General features: G+C 49.6%; 2 protein-coding genes and 1 non-coding gene across 3 annotated transcripts; 1 reads left to right on the forward strand and 2 right to left on the reverse strand.

Moving 5' to 3' along the window:
• The first annotated feature begins 165 nt into the window (after nucleotides 1–165).
• LOC122692758 (DNA-directed RNA polymerases I, II, and III subunit RPABC5-like) lies at nucleotides 166–1368 on the forward strand. Its single transcript, XM_043900590.1, has 2 exons — nucleotides 166–172; nucleotides 1097–1368. The coding sequence occupies exons 1-2, from the start codon at nucleotides 166–168 to the stop codon at nucleotides 1363–1365; spliced, it is 276 nt and encodes a 91-aa protein (XP_043756525.1). The 3' UTR covers nucleotides 1366–1368.
• A 3407-nt stretch (nucleotides 1369–4775) lies between these two features.
• TRNAE-CUC lies at nucleotides 4776–4847 on the reverse strand. Its single transcript has one exon. It is a non-coding gene; the product is annotated as a tRNA-Glu (tRNA).
• Nucleotides 4848–10301: 5454 nt separating this feature from the next.
• On the reverse strand, nucleotides 10302–12623 carry LGALS7 (galectin 7). The gene is made up of 4 exons (XM_043895428.1): nucleotides 12500–12623; nucleotides 12015–12103; nucleotides 11125–11326; nucleotides 10302–10488 (listed from the first exon to the last, which is right to left on the reverse strand). The coding sequence occupies exons 1-4, from the start codon at nucleotides 12512–12514 to the stop codon at nucleotides 10375–10377; spliced, it is 420 nt and encodes a 139-aa protein (XP_043751363.1). The 5' UTR covers nucleotides 12515–12623; the 3' UTR covers nucleotides 10302–10374.
• Between the last annotated feature and the right edge of the window lie 1906 nt (nucleotides 12624–14529).

The raw sequence follows: 14529 nt of genomic DNA on the forward strand, positions 1-14529 counted from the left end.
CTGGGAAACCCACAAGAATGCACTGCATCAGGGCCCAGTGCTCCTGCTGGTATCCTATCTTGGAGGATCAGCAGGAGACCAGCTGCAGCTGCTCATCCTGGGGCCTGATCTTCTGTCTCAAATTCCTCCTGAGAGACGTGGACACCCCAAAATATTATTGGGAGGATGACGGGCAATGGTCCATCTTCTGTAGCTTCTTCAGGCTGACATTGGGTTTATACACCCTACCTAATTGGGGCCATGGAACACTCTTGTCAAGGAGCCCCAGGGCAGCTTCTGCTGTTATTCCAGCAGGATTGGTTTCAGAGAGTCACTGGAATCCCTCTATCACCATCATCTTGAATTGCTGTAACCTGGAAAAAGCAAACTTAACAAGCAGATTAAAAAGACAAGTGTTGAAGGGCAGTCTGTGAACAGGCCCTTGCTCTACCCCTCAGATAAGGGGCTGTCTGAGGCCCCTCTTAACCCTAACATGGGGCAGAGGGAATCCAGAAGGTCTCTCCCCCAGAGTGGTGTAGGATGCTCAGGAAGAGCTAGAAAGGCATGTGAGATCAAACGCTGTTCTAATTGGCAGGTGAGAGGCACAGTGAATTTATGGGTTCAAGGTTTCCCACTGACACCAGTTACTGTGCAAATATAGAGGAAAGAGGCCCATTTTGAGAAACCAGGACAGAATAAATGGCTCCTGTATTGATTAAAAAATTGATCTTCTGGACTTCTCTGCTGGTCCAGTGGTTAAGAATCTGCCTGCCAATGCTTGGGACACAGGTTCGATCCCTGGTCTGGGAAGGTTCCATATGCCAGGGGGTAGCTAAGCCCATGGGTCACAACTACTGAAGCATGGGCACCCTAGAGCCTGTGCTCTGCAACAAGAGAAGCCACTGCAATGAGAAGCCCTCGTACCACAACTAGAGAAAGCCCATGTGCAGCAACAAAGACCCAACACAGCCAAAAATAAATAAATAACAAAAATAAACAAAAAACCCAAAGTCCTTTAGAACAATTTTTAAAACTAATCTTATCTGCTTTGTTAAGGACCACCCAGGGGGGGATTCCCTGGTGATCCATTGTTTAAGACTTTCCACTTCCAATGCAGGGGACTCAGGTTCCATCCCTGTTCAGGGAAATAATTTCCTGTATTCTGTGCAAAAAAAAACCAAAAAACAGATCCCCGTGCGCTGCTTCACGTGCGGCAAGATCGTCGGCAACAAGTGGGAGGCCTACCTGGGGCTGCTGCAGGCCGAGTACACCAAAGGGGACGCCCTGGATGTGCTGGGCCTGAAGCGCTACTGCTGCCGCCGAATGCTGCTTGCCCATGTGGACCTGATCGAGAAGCTGCTCAACTACGCGCCCCTGGAGAAGTGACCCGGCGATGCCACAGGCGGTGTCTCACCCATGGCTTGTTTCCCTGGGGGGTGGGGCGCCGAAAGCCATGCCTGCCCACGGCTCTGTTGGCATGGGTCTTCCTCTCTGGAAATAACGGTCCAGTAAATGTTGCTGAGGACTGCCAAAAAACAAAAACAGGACCACACAGGATTCCTCGATGGAGATAGACATCTCCTTGGGGGAAGAGGGGAGCCGCTGGAATCCCTGGGGGCACCTCAGCTGTCCAGCATGGCCATCTCAGGAGCAGAAGCCCCCCCTTTCCCATTTGCAACTGAGGTCACTCCCTTCTCCAGAGCCTGGTCTCTTTGCAGGCTGAGCATGACCCAGGGGCTCCTGGCATCCACAGGACTGGTGGTGAGTTGACTTACATTTGAAGCATTTCCCCTTGTTGGTTTTACCTCCAAATGGATGGGTAAATCTTCCTGAACCCTTTGGGGGGTGGCTGACAACAACTGCCATCAGTTGAGCTTGAACCCTGGCCTGCCTTTTCTCAAACTGAGCTCTTTCCTCCTCTTTCTCAGTTTGATCTTGATCATTAAGTACTCCAAGGCCATAAAGAAGGCTGAGCACCGAAGAATTGATGCTTTCAAATTGTGGTGCTGGAGAAGACTCTTGAAAGTCCCTTGGATTGCAAGGAGATCAAACCAGTCAACTCTAAGGGAAATCAACCCTGAATACTCATTGGACGGACTGATGCTGAGGCCGAAGCTTCAATACTATGGCCACCTGATGTGCACTCATTGAAAAAGACCTTGATGCTGGGAAAGATTGAAGGCAGGAGGAAAAGGAGATAACAGATGAGATGGTTGGATAGCATCACCAATTCAATGGACATGAATTTGGGTGAAATCCAGGAGATGATGAGAGACGGGGGTGGGGGGGGGGCTGGCATGCTTCAATCCATGGGGTTGCAAAGAGTCAGACACAACTGAGCAACTGAACAACAACAAAACTGCCTAGGAGGGGATTTCCCTCCTAAGTGGTCCAGTGGCTGAGACTCTGTGCTCCCAGTGCAGGGCACCTGGGTTTGATCCCTGGTTAGGGAACTAGATCCCACATGCTCAACTAAAGATCCTGTGTGTCTCGACAAAGATCAAAGATATCATGTGCTGCAACTAAGACCCAGTGCAGCCAAATCAATATTTTTAAAAGTCTATTAGGAGAAGGGCACATGTACTTTGACTGTGCCTTCACCATTTGCCAATTCCCTAAGAGGACATATTTTCCCTGATCTGGGGTGATAGGAAGCCCCAGTCTAGGTTACCCCAGTAGGACTAGTCTTCTCATCCTGGGGTGATAATAAGACTTAACCTCTGAGTGTTGAGAAACAAACAAGTTGATGTGTGGGACATGTTCAGAACAGTGCCTGACACATAGTTGGTGACCAATGAACCTTCGACATCATGACTACATCCTGCAATCCCAACCATGGTCACCTATCACCACTGGCTCTGGAGGTCATCTCTGCCATTTTCATGGTCACTTCCACCGTCCCTCCATCTGTTCTCTATGTTCTCATCCACAAGGTCTCAGCGCTCTCCCCTTTATTTGCCCCAAAGTATCACTAACAGTTGCTGCTGTAGTTGCTCAGTCGTGTCCAACCCTTTTTGACCCCATGGACTGCAGCACACCAGGCTTTCCTGTCTATCACCATCTCCCGGAGCTTGCTCAAACTCATATCCATTGAGTCGGTGATGCCATCCAACCATTTCATCTTCTGTCGTCCCCTTTTCCTCCTGCCCTTAAGCTTTTCCAGCATCAGAGTCTTTTCCAATGAGTCAGCTCTTCCCAGCCAAAGTACTGGAGCTTCAGCTTTAGCGTCAGTCCTCGGGGAAAGCTTTTAGTAAAACTTGACTGCCATCTTGTTAACTGTTAGATGCCCTGGGCTCCTTCCCGCTCCTTCCCTGGCCCCTCCTGAAAAGGCCCCTCCAGGCTGCTGCTCTTCTTAGCTCCCCGCTGGCTGCCATGCTGCAGGTGCCATTCCGCCCCCAAGAGTTCTTGTGATTACCACTCCCCAAACCTCTCCTGGAACCCAGAGTCGAATATGCTTTCCCCAGCCAAGCAAAGAAAAACGGACTGATGTTACTGTAGTGGCTGTTTGTGAACCCAGCACTCCTTACCTCTTTCTGGAATCAGTCACCCCATTATGTTTGGGGGGACCCACGGGTCCGCTATTCTCAAGCCACATGGCTCTGGTTGGGTTGGCCCCTCCCACCTGCTCCAGGGAAGCGCATGTGACTCAAGCCAGCCAATCAGAGCGCCTCGCCCTCCCCCGCCCCCGCCCCACCCGCCTACCCTCCCTGTTTCAGGGCCTGGAAGTGAGGACAGGGCTTCTCTTTCCCTGAGGCCCGTAAGCTGGGGGGATGGATGAAAGCCCCGAGTGGCTCAGCTCTACCTTGGCCATGTTGTCAGGAGACCCTGCCTGAGAATGAGGACGCCGCTGAGAGAAGCAGAGCCAGAAATGAGTCCCTGGAAAATAAATAAATAAATAAAAATTAAAAAAAAAAAAAAAAAGAGTCCCTGGGGTATAGAACCCCTCCATCTGGGTGTGCTCAAAACCAGATTTTTACATTCACAGAGTCAATAATTCTCTCTTTCCCATTTTTATTTTATTTATTTTTTGTCAACCAAATAAAACTTTCCTAATTCAGTTGGCATGATTTCTGTAGCGGTGCACCAGCCCGAATGTCGATTAACTCATTTCCCTATGGAGTAAGGAATCTGACACAGACATGGAGTCAGGGGTCCGGTGCCAATTACCCAATTTCTACTCCTGCTTCCTGACCTAACCAGCAAAGCAGAGTGTTGTCCTGTTTCACCAAGTTAAGGATTCACTCGAGCCAAATTGAAAAAAATAAAAAGGTTTTGCCTGTAATGCTATCATGAAAATGAAGACATCCCACCAAGATCAGATATTTGTTATAAATATGATAACAAGTGCTTACTATTTGCTGAGCACTTGCTGTGACTGTGTACACTAGGCACTATCCTAAGCTCTTCATAAATATGATCGCATTTAATCCTCACACCAACCTTCAGAGATATCTCCATCACCTCTGGCAGCTATAGCGAACACCACAGACTACGGACTCACACAACAGATGATTATTTCTCAGTTGTGGGGCCTGAGCATCCCAGATCAGAGTGTCAGTGTGGTCAGGTTCGGCTGAGGGCTCTCTGCCAGGCTTGCACATGGCCACCTTCTTGATGTATCTTCCCAGACAGAAGAGAGCTCTGGGGTCTCTTCCTCTTCTTCTCTATTTTTTTTTAAATTTTAATTAAAAATTTTTTTCTTTCATTTGGAAGATTTATAGTTTTTCATTATGCTTAGTTCTATGCCCCCCCCCCCTTTACCCCTGGCTGTTGCTGAGTGGCTTGTGGGATTTTAGCTCCCTGACCAGGGATTGAACCTGGGCCTCGGCTGTGAGAGTGCTGAGTCCTCACCACTGGACCACCAGGGAATTACCAAAGATTTCTTAAATAGGACACAAAGGCACACACCATAACAGAAAAAAACCCAAAAAAACTTATATTGCGGAACTCATCAATTAAATACTTCTGCTCTGAGAAAAGCATGAATGATGAAAAGACTTTAGGTTTTCATTTTTAGTCTGTTTACACAGAGGAGAATACATGTTACATATTCAAAATACATATATTTACAGAAAGTATAAAAAACTCATATATTAATAATAAGAAAGCAAACAATCCAATTAAAATTGGCAAAAGATTTGAATAAACAAGTCTCCGAATATACAAATGGCCACCAAGCACATAGGATGCTCAACATGAGTAGTTACAGGAAAATGCAAAGATGCAAATTAAAACCACGGTGAGACACAAATACAGATCCACTTGAATGGCTACAATTAAACAAACCAACAAACCTGGCCACACTACACGCTGATGAGGATGTGAGGTACCAGAGCTTTCGTTCATGGCAGGTAGGCATGTAGCATGGTTCAAGTACCAGAAAACAATTTGACAGTTTCTTAGAAGTCAAGCATACACTCATCATTTGACCCAGCAACTCAACTCCTAGGTGTTTAAACAAAACCTATGGACAGGTACTTCCCTGGTGGTCCAGTGATTAAGACTTTGCCTTCCAATGCAGGGGATGCAAGTTGGATCCTTGGTCAAGGACCTAAAATCCCTCATGCCTCGTGGACAAAAAAACCAAAACATAGATGTAATATTGTAACAAATTGAATAAAGACTTTAAAACCTGTGCACATTAAAAAAAATCTTAAAAAAAAAACATATCCACACAAAGATTTGTCCATACCACTCTAGTTCATCATCACTAACACTGGAAACAACTCAAAAATCCATCAACAGGTGAATAGATAAACCACAGTGTGGTCATACAATGGATTACCATTCAGACAAAAAGAATGAATGACTGCTACATTCAAATACATGAATGAACTTCAAAAACATCCTGAACAGAAGTAGACAGGCAAAAAAGAGCACATCCTACACTGTTATACCAAGTTTAGAGCAAGAAAAACCAGTTTATGATGATAGTAAACAGATCAGTGGCTACCAGTTGCTAAGGGTGCTTGAGAAGAGGTGATGGAAACATTCTGTGCCCTGACTGTGATGCTAGCCCCACAACCATATGGATTTGTCAAAACTCATGGCACTGTACACGCAGGGTGAATTTTATTGTATGAGCAATACACCTCACAGCTATACTCCAATGCAAAATAAAAAGTTTAGAAAAAAAAAGATCAGACATATAAAAATCATTAATATGTATGTATTGTAAAAAAAAATACACCTCAATAAACCTGATTTTAAAAATTTAAACAAGAAAAAAAAAGAAACAAAACATGATTTCCCAGTGGTTTAGAACCCAAGCTGTGGAACCCCTTCACCTGGCTCTGGTCTCTGCTCCGCCATCTACATGATATGTGACCTTGAGCAGGTCACTTTACTTTCTTGTGCATCAGACGTCTCCTTTGCAAAGTAAGAATAATGACTATACTATACTACTCAGCCATAAAAAAGAATGAAATAACGCCATTTGCAGCAACTTGGATGCAACTAGATTGCAGCTTGGATTGCAACTAGAGATTATCATACTAAATGAACTAAGTTAGAAAGAATACCAAATGATATCACTTACATGTGGAATCTAAAATATGACATAAATGAACCTATCTATGAAGCAAAAACAGAATCACAGACATAGAGAATAGATTGGTGGTTGCCAAGGGGGAGGGGTTTGGGGGAGGGATGGTGTGGGAGGTTAGGATTAGCAGATGTAAACTATTATATATAGGATGGCTAATACAGGATATATATAGGATAACAAGGTCTTACTGTGTAGTACAGAGAACTATATTCAATATCCTGTGAGAAACCATAAATGGAAAAGAATGTTTTTAAAAGGAATCTCTATTTATGTATGTATGTGTGTATGTATGTATGTGTGTCTGTCTGTCTGTCTGTATGTATGTATGTGTGTGTGTGTCTGTCTGTCTGTCTGTCTGTCTGTCTGTATGTCTGTCTGTATGTCTGTCTGTCTGTCTGTAAAGCTGAATCACTTTGTTGTACAGCAGTGATTAACACAACACTGTAAATCAACTATACTTCATTTTGAAAAATAAATAATTTTTAAAATTAAAAAAATTAAAAGTTATGGTCTTTCTATAAATGAAAAAAAAAGTACCTATCTCCGAGTGTCATTTTAAGGACTTAACGAACGGTTAGCATAGCGACTAACACATAGTAGGGACTCAGGAAATACTAGCTAAATTTGTATATGAATATGTATATATTCCAGCTTCCCCAGAATGTACAATGTAGATAAATTATTACAGAAAAATTCCTAGAAGAAAGTACACTAATATATCAAGTGGTTATTTCAGAGTGGTGAAATTGTGGGTGATTCAAAAATTCTTGCTAAAGATTGTACGGTAAATATGCATATATTTTCTAATCACAATGGAGGTTGTAAAAAAAGATAAAAGCTGATGTGGGCTGATGTAGGTCCAAGGAAACTGAAAAACTACAGATTGTATGCAAGGGATGCTTTGACACCGGTAGACATCCAGGGGGCTTCAAGTGGCATAAGTTGTGCTACTCCTTGCAATGGAGCCCTGGGAAGCCAGCAAAGAGAACGAAGACGAAAAGTCTCAGTGTAGGGAAATGCAGCTGATTTTTGTGTGTTGACTATGTGTCCTGCTACTTTGCTGCATTCATTCATTAAACTTCTAACAATAGGGTGAGGGGAACTTTGGGCTGCCCTGGTGGCTCAGCCTTAAAGAATCTGCCTGCAATGCAGGAGACACAGGAGATGCGGGCTCGATCCCTGGGTCTGGAAGATACCCTGGAGGAGGGCATGGCAAACCACTCCAGTATTCTTGCCTGGAGAATCCCGTGGGCAGAGAAGCCTGGTGGGCTATGGTCCATTGGGGTCACAAAGAGTTGGACATGACTGAAGCGACTTAGCACACATGCACGGGGAAAATTTTAGGGAATCCTACATATAAGATCATTTCATACATATATGATATAATTCATATATATATGTATTTCTTGAAATGACCAAAAAAGTTTTAAAGACAATATAAACTTCAGTTTTTTTCCTGATTGATTTATGAATAAGTTGCCAATATATTGCCTCTTTACCTCCAAATACTTTATTCTGTATTTTGTGCAAATAAGAACATTCTCCACTATATACATGGTAAGACAGAGATGAAGCCAGGAAATTAACACAGATGAATCATTACCATCTACTGCTCAGAACCGAACCACTTTTGTGGTTGTGCCAATAAAATGCCTTACTTTTCACCCTATTTTTTGAAATTTTACCGTATTGGTATATTATCTACATTTTTAAATGTTCAATAATGACATGAAAACACATACATAAAATAAAAATTAATCGACTTAACAATGAGCTCTGTAGTCCCAGTGGATGCCAGACTGGTCTCCGCAGAGGACCCCTTATTCCACTGTCGCCCAGAAACACACTCAGAAGAAGGGCGGGGCATGGTGATCGGTAGCTGCAGTTGGTTTGCAAAGTATAGGAAAAGTTCGGGTCATGAAAGGGCTGGAACGGGCGCCCGGGCTTGGTGGTCCCACAGGATTTTGCACCCTTCTTCAAGGTGCGTGCGTGCGCGCTTCAGTCCTGTCCGACTCTTTGCGACCCTACGGACTGTAGCCCTCCAGGCTCCTCTGTCCATGAGAATCTCTCCAGGTAAGAATACTGGAGTGGGTGGCCATTCCCTTCTCCAGGGGATCTTCCCCGACCCAAGATTGCGATGTAGGCAGCGGCCAGGAGGGGGCAGCATGTCACTGGCTTCGCAAGGTTCTGGGTTGCGAAACATCCAGCCAGGGGAACGGCTCTGGACTTTCCAATTTTTGGTGTGCTGTGCACGCTCCTTCCAACCTCTCTTGAGGCTTGAGACCCTCCGCCGCTGCGAGCACCTCAGAGAGGGTGCGGGAGTTGGCGGGGGGAGGGGGGCGCTCCGTGGTATGGGCTCCTCTCCCCATAGTGGCCAGAAAATCCCCACCTGGCACTCGGGGCTGACTTGGCTTCTGAGTGTACCCCACCCCCCGTTCCCCCTCCAAGATCCCTGGGGGAAGGGGCAGTTGCAGGGCCATCAGGCGAGCCGAGGAGGAAGAAGTGTGAGAACAGCGCCCTAGACGGCAGCAGGGACACGGGAGCCGGCACTTCCCGTTCCAGGCCCCGCCAGTGCGCGTCTGCCTCCGGGCGCGAACTGGCGGAGACTGTCCCATCTTGGGGGCAGAGAAGTAGGCCAGCAGCGCCCGGATCCCTTCCAAGCCTGAACCCGCCCCAGCGGAGGGCTGGAAAGCCTGGGGAGCCTGGAAGCGGGGACAACTGCACAGAGAGGCCGAGATTCACACATCATCTCCGCGAGACCGGGGTCTCCAAGGGACCAGTTTGCAGGCGAACCAACTGGGCGGGGGGTGGGGGGGTGGGGGTGGGGCTGTTGTACCCGCAGAGGGGGCGCCAAGGGTGGGCTTAGTAGTAGCGCGTGCTCAGACTCTTTGCAACCCCATGGACCGTATAGCCCGCCAGCCTCCTCAGTCCATGAGATTTCCCAGGCAAGATTACTGGAGTGGGTTGCCATTTCCGTCTCCAGATCTTCCAGACCCAGGGATCGAACCCGTGTCTCCTGCATCTCCTGCACTGGCAGGTGGGTTCTTTACCACTGAGCCACCTGGGAAGCCCAAGGGAGGGCTTCGGTTCAGTTCAGCCGCTCAGTCGTGTCCGACACTTTGCGACCCCGTGGACTTCAGCACGCCAGGCTTCCCTGTCCATCACCAACTCCCGGAGCCTATTCAAACTCATGTCCATCGCTTTGGTGAGGGCTTGGGCTCCTCCAAACTTCCTCAATCAACTCCACCGCATTATCACCTGGCTCCTCCGTAACGTGCAGCAGGAAGGTGAGTCAAAGCCCCACCCCCATCCTCTCCAAGCCTCCAGGAACAGAAATTGCCCTCGGAGATTCAGGGTCGGAACCACCTGGGCCACGTTGTGACCATTAGCCAGTGTCTTTACCTCTCTTCCCTGATGGCTCAGTTAAAGAATCCCCTTGCAATGCAGGAAACCCCGGTTCGATTCCTGGGTCGGGAAGATCCGCTGGAGAAGGGATAGGCGACCCACTCCAGTATTCTTGGGCTTCCCTTGTGGCTCAGCTGGTAAAAAATCGCCCGCAATGCGGGAGACCTGGCTTCGATCCCTGGGTTGGGAAGATCCCGTGAAGAAGGGAAATGCTCCCCACTAGTATTCTGGCCTGGAGAATTCCATGGATTGTATAGAGAGTGCATGGTGTCGCAAAGAGTCGGACACGACTGAGCGACTTTCACTTCCCCTCTCTGAAACTGCTACTCTCGTCTATACGAAGGAGACACGGACACAAGGGAGGCGCACAGACGACCGACTGAAGACTTTATTCGCCATCCAAGACCCCTGCACCGGGTCTCCGCCCGCCCTCCTGGGAAGGCTCAGAAGATCTTCACCAATTCCAGCTGCAGGTCCCCGCCCACCTCCAACGCGCGCACGCGCCCTGGCGGGATCCGGTACCGGAAGTGGTGGTATTCAGAGTCTGCGATCACCGCCTGCAGGGGCAAGGGGACAGGGCTTAAGGCTCCCCAGGCAACTGCGGGGTTATTCCCGGCTCGTACCCACGCGGCGTGACCTGGGCACGCACGCAAGCCCGCATTGAGGAAGAAGTCATTGAAGTTCACTGAAACCCCTTGTCATGAGGATTAAATGGGTTCACTGTTGACACCTGAGTGCTTTTTAAGCTTTGGCAGTGGATACAGTTGCCAGGATTCCTGGATCCATCGCCTTCCTCGGAAGCACAGAAAGTGAAGAACAGCGCGGGTAGTGGAGGGTCTTCAGTGACCACCCCCGGCTGGGACTTATTCTGGGTCCTGTCTTCCAAGTCGTCCATTCCCCTGTCCCAGAACTGCTACCTCCGATGCCAGTGGACAGGGAACAAGATAGAGGATGTCCACATCTTCCGGCTGGACACCCACCCTTTGAGCACTTGGCTCTCACTGTCTCGTCCTTGCTACCCACACAAGCCTGCCCTCTGACAGTAGTGCGCTTGCGCCAGGGGAGGTGAGGAACTGGGGAGGCCCTGCCCACCTTGGCCACGCCTTTGCTCCCAACCTCTGCCAAGGGCCTTCCTGGCCTTGCCAAGGGAAGAGATGTGGGCGTCGGAGCCCGCCCCTGTGGAAGAGACGCACCTTGAAGCCATCTTCAGTGGCGATGAGGAGCACGTCGAAGGGCTGCCCGCGCTGGAAGGGAATGCCTGAGCCCCGCTCCTCTGCGCCCCAGGTGCCGCGCTCCAGGGAGTTGAAGACCACCGTGGACTCGTCCAGGCGGGGGTTGAAATGCAGGGCGGCATCACTGCCCGGTTCCTCACTGCACAGCAGGTTCACATAGAACCTGGCAGGTGGTAGAGAAGAAGAGCATTGGATAGAGGAGTTACCTTTTGCCAGGGCACATCCATATTTACAGGAACCTGAGAGCCACACACCAGGGAAAGAGGGGTGGTGGACTGGAGGCCATGGGGCCCAGATTGCAGGGCACCGGAAAACCAACCGGAGACCTGGACACACATTCACCTAGACCATGGTCACTGTGCTGTGGCCTGGGTCCCCCTCATTTCCAGAGTCTGGGAGATGCCAAGGACTCATGGTCCTGAAGACCAGGGTGCTCCCAGTTTCCAGAGGGCTGGGACAATACCAGGGACCCCGAAATTCCCAGGCACTGTAGATTCTCAGAAATCCTGAAGATCCCTACCCAGGAAGCCCTAGGATTGATTGCCTAGGCCTCCTACATGCCCAGGGCACCTCTGAATCACAGGTTATATTTCTAGAGTGGCTGTGGTCTTGGACTGGAAGTCATATGATTGCCCTGGAACCCCCAGATTCTTTGATGTAGGGACCCCACCCTCACAGTCATGGGACAGATGAGTGAAAACATCAGATTCCAGAAGGGCAGAAATAGCTTGGGGATTCCAAGATCCTGGTGGGCAAAGTTGGCCTGGGGCTTTGTTCTCTGGGCTGTAAAAGTGGGGTTCACTGAGCCTGGAAACCTCCCACCCATTAGCGCTGAGGCTCGGGGGTCTCACCTGGTAGCCTTGTCGGGGACTAAACCACGAATTCTCAACACGGTGCCCACTCGGATGCCCTCGGGCAGCGAGGTCTTGTGGGGGACGTTCTGCAGCAGCCAGAGTGGATCAGGGAGGCAGAGGAGAGAGACAAGTGGGTCAGCTGTGGGGAGAACATGACCAGGACCCAGAGCAGCAGAATCAGAGAGAAGAAAGGGCCCAGAGACACGGGAAAGAGAGCCAGGGGCAGAGAGGAACACAGAGAACCAGCAGGAAGACATTCAGAGGGATAGAAAGATAGAAAGGAAGGGGAAACCAATGGGGGAGGGATGAGAGCATGGGGCTGGGTGGGATGAACCCAGAAACCACAGCCCAGAACATCCCAGCACCCCGGAACACCCACTTTCTCCTTGAAACCGGAGCCCTCAGCCAAGCCCCAGCCCCTCCCCTCTGCCAGCGCAGCCTTGGGTCCAAACCCCGCAACCTCCACACCCCTGAGCACTCACGAAGCTCCCGGCCATGGCTGGAACAGCGGGACGGCAGTGGCGGTGGTGGGTATGGCTGCTGGGACCTTAAGTAAAAGCAGGGTGTGCCTGGCCCTGGTGACTCACCCTTTCCACACCCACCACCCACAGCTGGCACAGACCCTGGCCCTGAGGCCATGCTGGCCCAGCACCCTCTCTCTAGGGCCTCTGATGCCCCTGCCATCCCGCGGATTCCCAGGTGTACGGTCCGTCCCCTTTGAGCTAATAGTGATAGGAACAGTTAACAATAATCATCATAACAGCAGCACACAGCACGGAAGGCTCGTTGAGACACCATCCCTCCAGCCCTGCCTTCCTGCTGCCTGGTGGAGACAGAAGACTCTCCCATCCATTTCATCTTGGAAAATCTGAGTCCTGAGAGGTGAAGGTGTGAGCTGAAACTCTGCAGCCTCTCTTCCAGGTTAGGACCTGCTGCCTCCGGGCTAAGGATGGGTCTCCCCTGAAATTCCAGTTGATGCTTCTGTAATGTAGTAATAACCATGGCAACAAGGATAATGATAGGAAAGGCAGCTAAGCGGGACAGGATATTCTGCCCAATGGTCAAAGCTGTATCCTTGGTGCCTAGTGCAGTGCCTGGCACAGAGTGAGTGCTCAGTAAATGTGGAGAAAGAAAGAAGAAAAGATAACGAGTAGGGCCACTGACAAAGCCTCGGGCTTGTCTACATGTGGGAGCGACCACTGATCTCTGACAGGCCACTGAGCGTAGGGCTACTGATCACCCTTATCTGACAGATAAGGAAACTGAGGCTCAGAAAGGAGAAGCAGTTTGCCCAAGAAACACAGCTGAGCAGAACCACGTGGACCGTGTGTCTGGCTTTCTTCATCTCTGGAAGTTCCTCCCTGGTTTAGTCTGTCTCCAGGATGCTCTAGTCTCTCTGGCTGTCCTGTGTCTCTGTCCTCCCCTGTTCCTGTCCTCACATGTTCCTGTCTGTTTCTCTTCTTTGAGTCTCTCTCCTTCCACCTCCCTGAATCGCCTCCTCTCTCCCACCTGGTGTTCAGGATAAGGGAAGGGAGTTGGGGGGTGGAGGGGAAGGGTGTCTCAGGACCCACCCCCAACCCAGTCCAAGGAAGAGAAAAATGTGGGCCCCTCTGCCCAGGCCAAGTCCGCACAGCCCCAGGCTCCTGAAGGGGCATGCAGGTATGAAGGGTGGTGTGAGAGGGAGAATGCTGATAGAGGGTTCTGGAAGGCAGGGAACAGGGCAGTGCGGAGCTGAGCAGAAACTCCTCCTAGAAGCCCCGGCAGCCTACCACTCCATTTCCATCTCCCCACCCCACCCACCCCTGTTGGTGCCCCACCCAGCAGAGGGAGAAAAGGCCTGGGGCTGAGTCAGGAATGGAGACTTTGGGTGGAGACGTGCAGAGTCAGAACCTGATCCACCCCCCTCAGCCTCCCAGCCTCCAGCCCCATCACTGCACACAGTTGGTGCAGCGGGTGCGGGCAAGCGTCTCAGAGAACAAGGGTGGGAAACTGCATTTGGGTGGGGGCTATAGTCACCTCCATTTGGCAGAAGAGAAAGTGGGCTTAGAGAGGGCCAGCCTCTCCCCAAGGCCTCATGGGGAGGACAGGGCCAGGGTCTGGAGCTGATCTGTGTGCCAAGGACACCCACCTCATGCAGATTTTAAATAGAGAGGACAAGGACTTCCCTGGTTGGCTAAGACTCAGCACTTCCAATGCAGAGGGCCTGAGTTCGACCCCTGGTCAATGAACTAAGATCCCAGACGTTGCAGCAGTGACACTGAAGTTAGAGAAGTAACAAAGACCCAGCACACCCAAAATAAAATAAATAAATATATTTTTAAATCTGGAGAGGACTGTGGGGTTTAAGGTGATGACATCGATGTCCATTCAGATGGAGAGTTTCCCAGAATGATGGGTTCTGTTACTCTGATCAGTAATCGTGTACCTTTTGTATATGTCATTCTGTATATTGCTGTGTATCCTGGTAGTTTATCTTTTCCTGATTTCTTCATTGTCTCTGGATATTTCTCCA

The sequence above is a fragment of the Cervus elaphus genome, chromosome 4 (assembly GCF_910594005.1).
Source record: "Cervus elaphus chromosome 4, mCerEla1.1, whole genome shotgun sequence".
In the NCBI taxonomy this organism is placed as follows: Eukaryota; Metazoa; Chordata; class Mammalia; order Artiodactyla; family Cervidae; genus Cervus; species Cervus elaphus.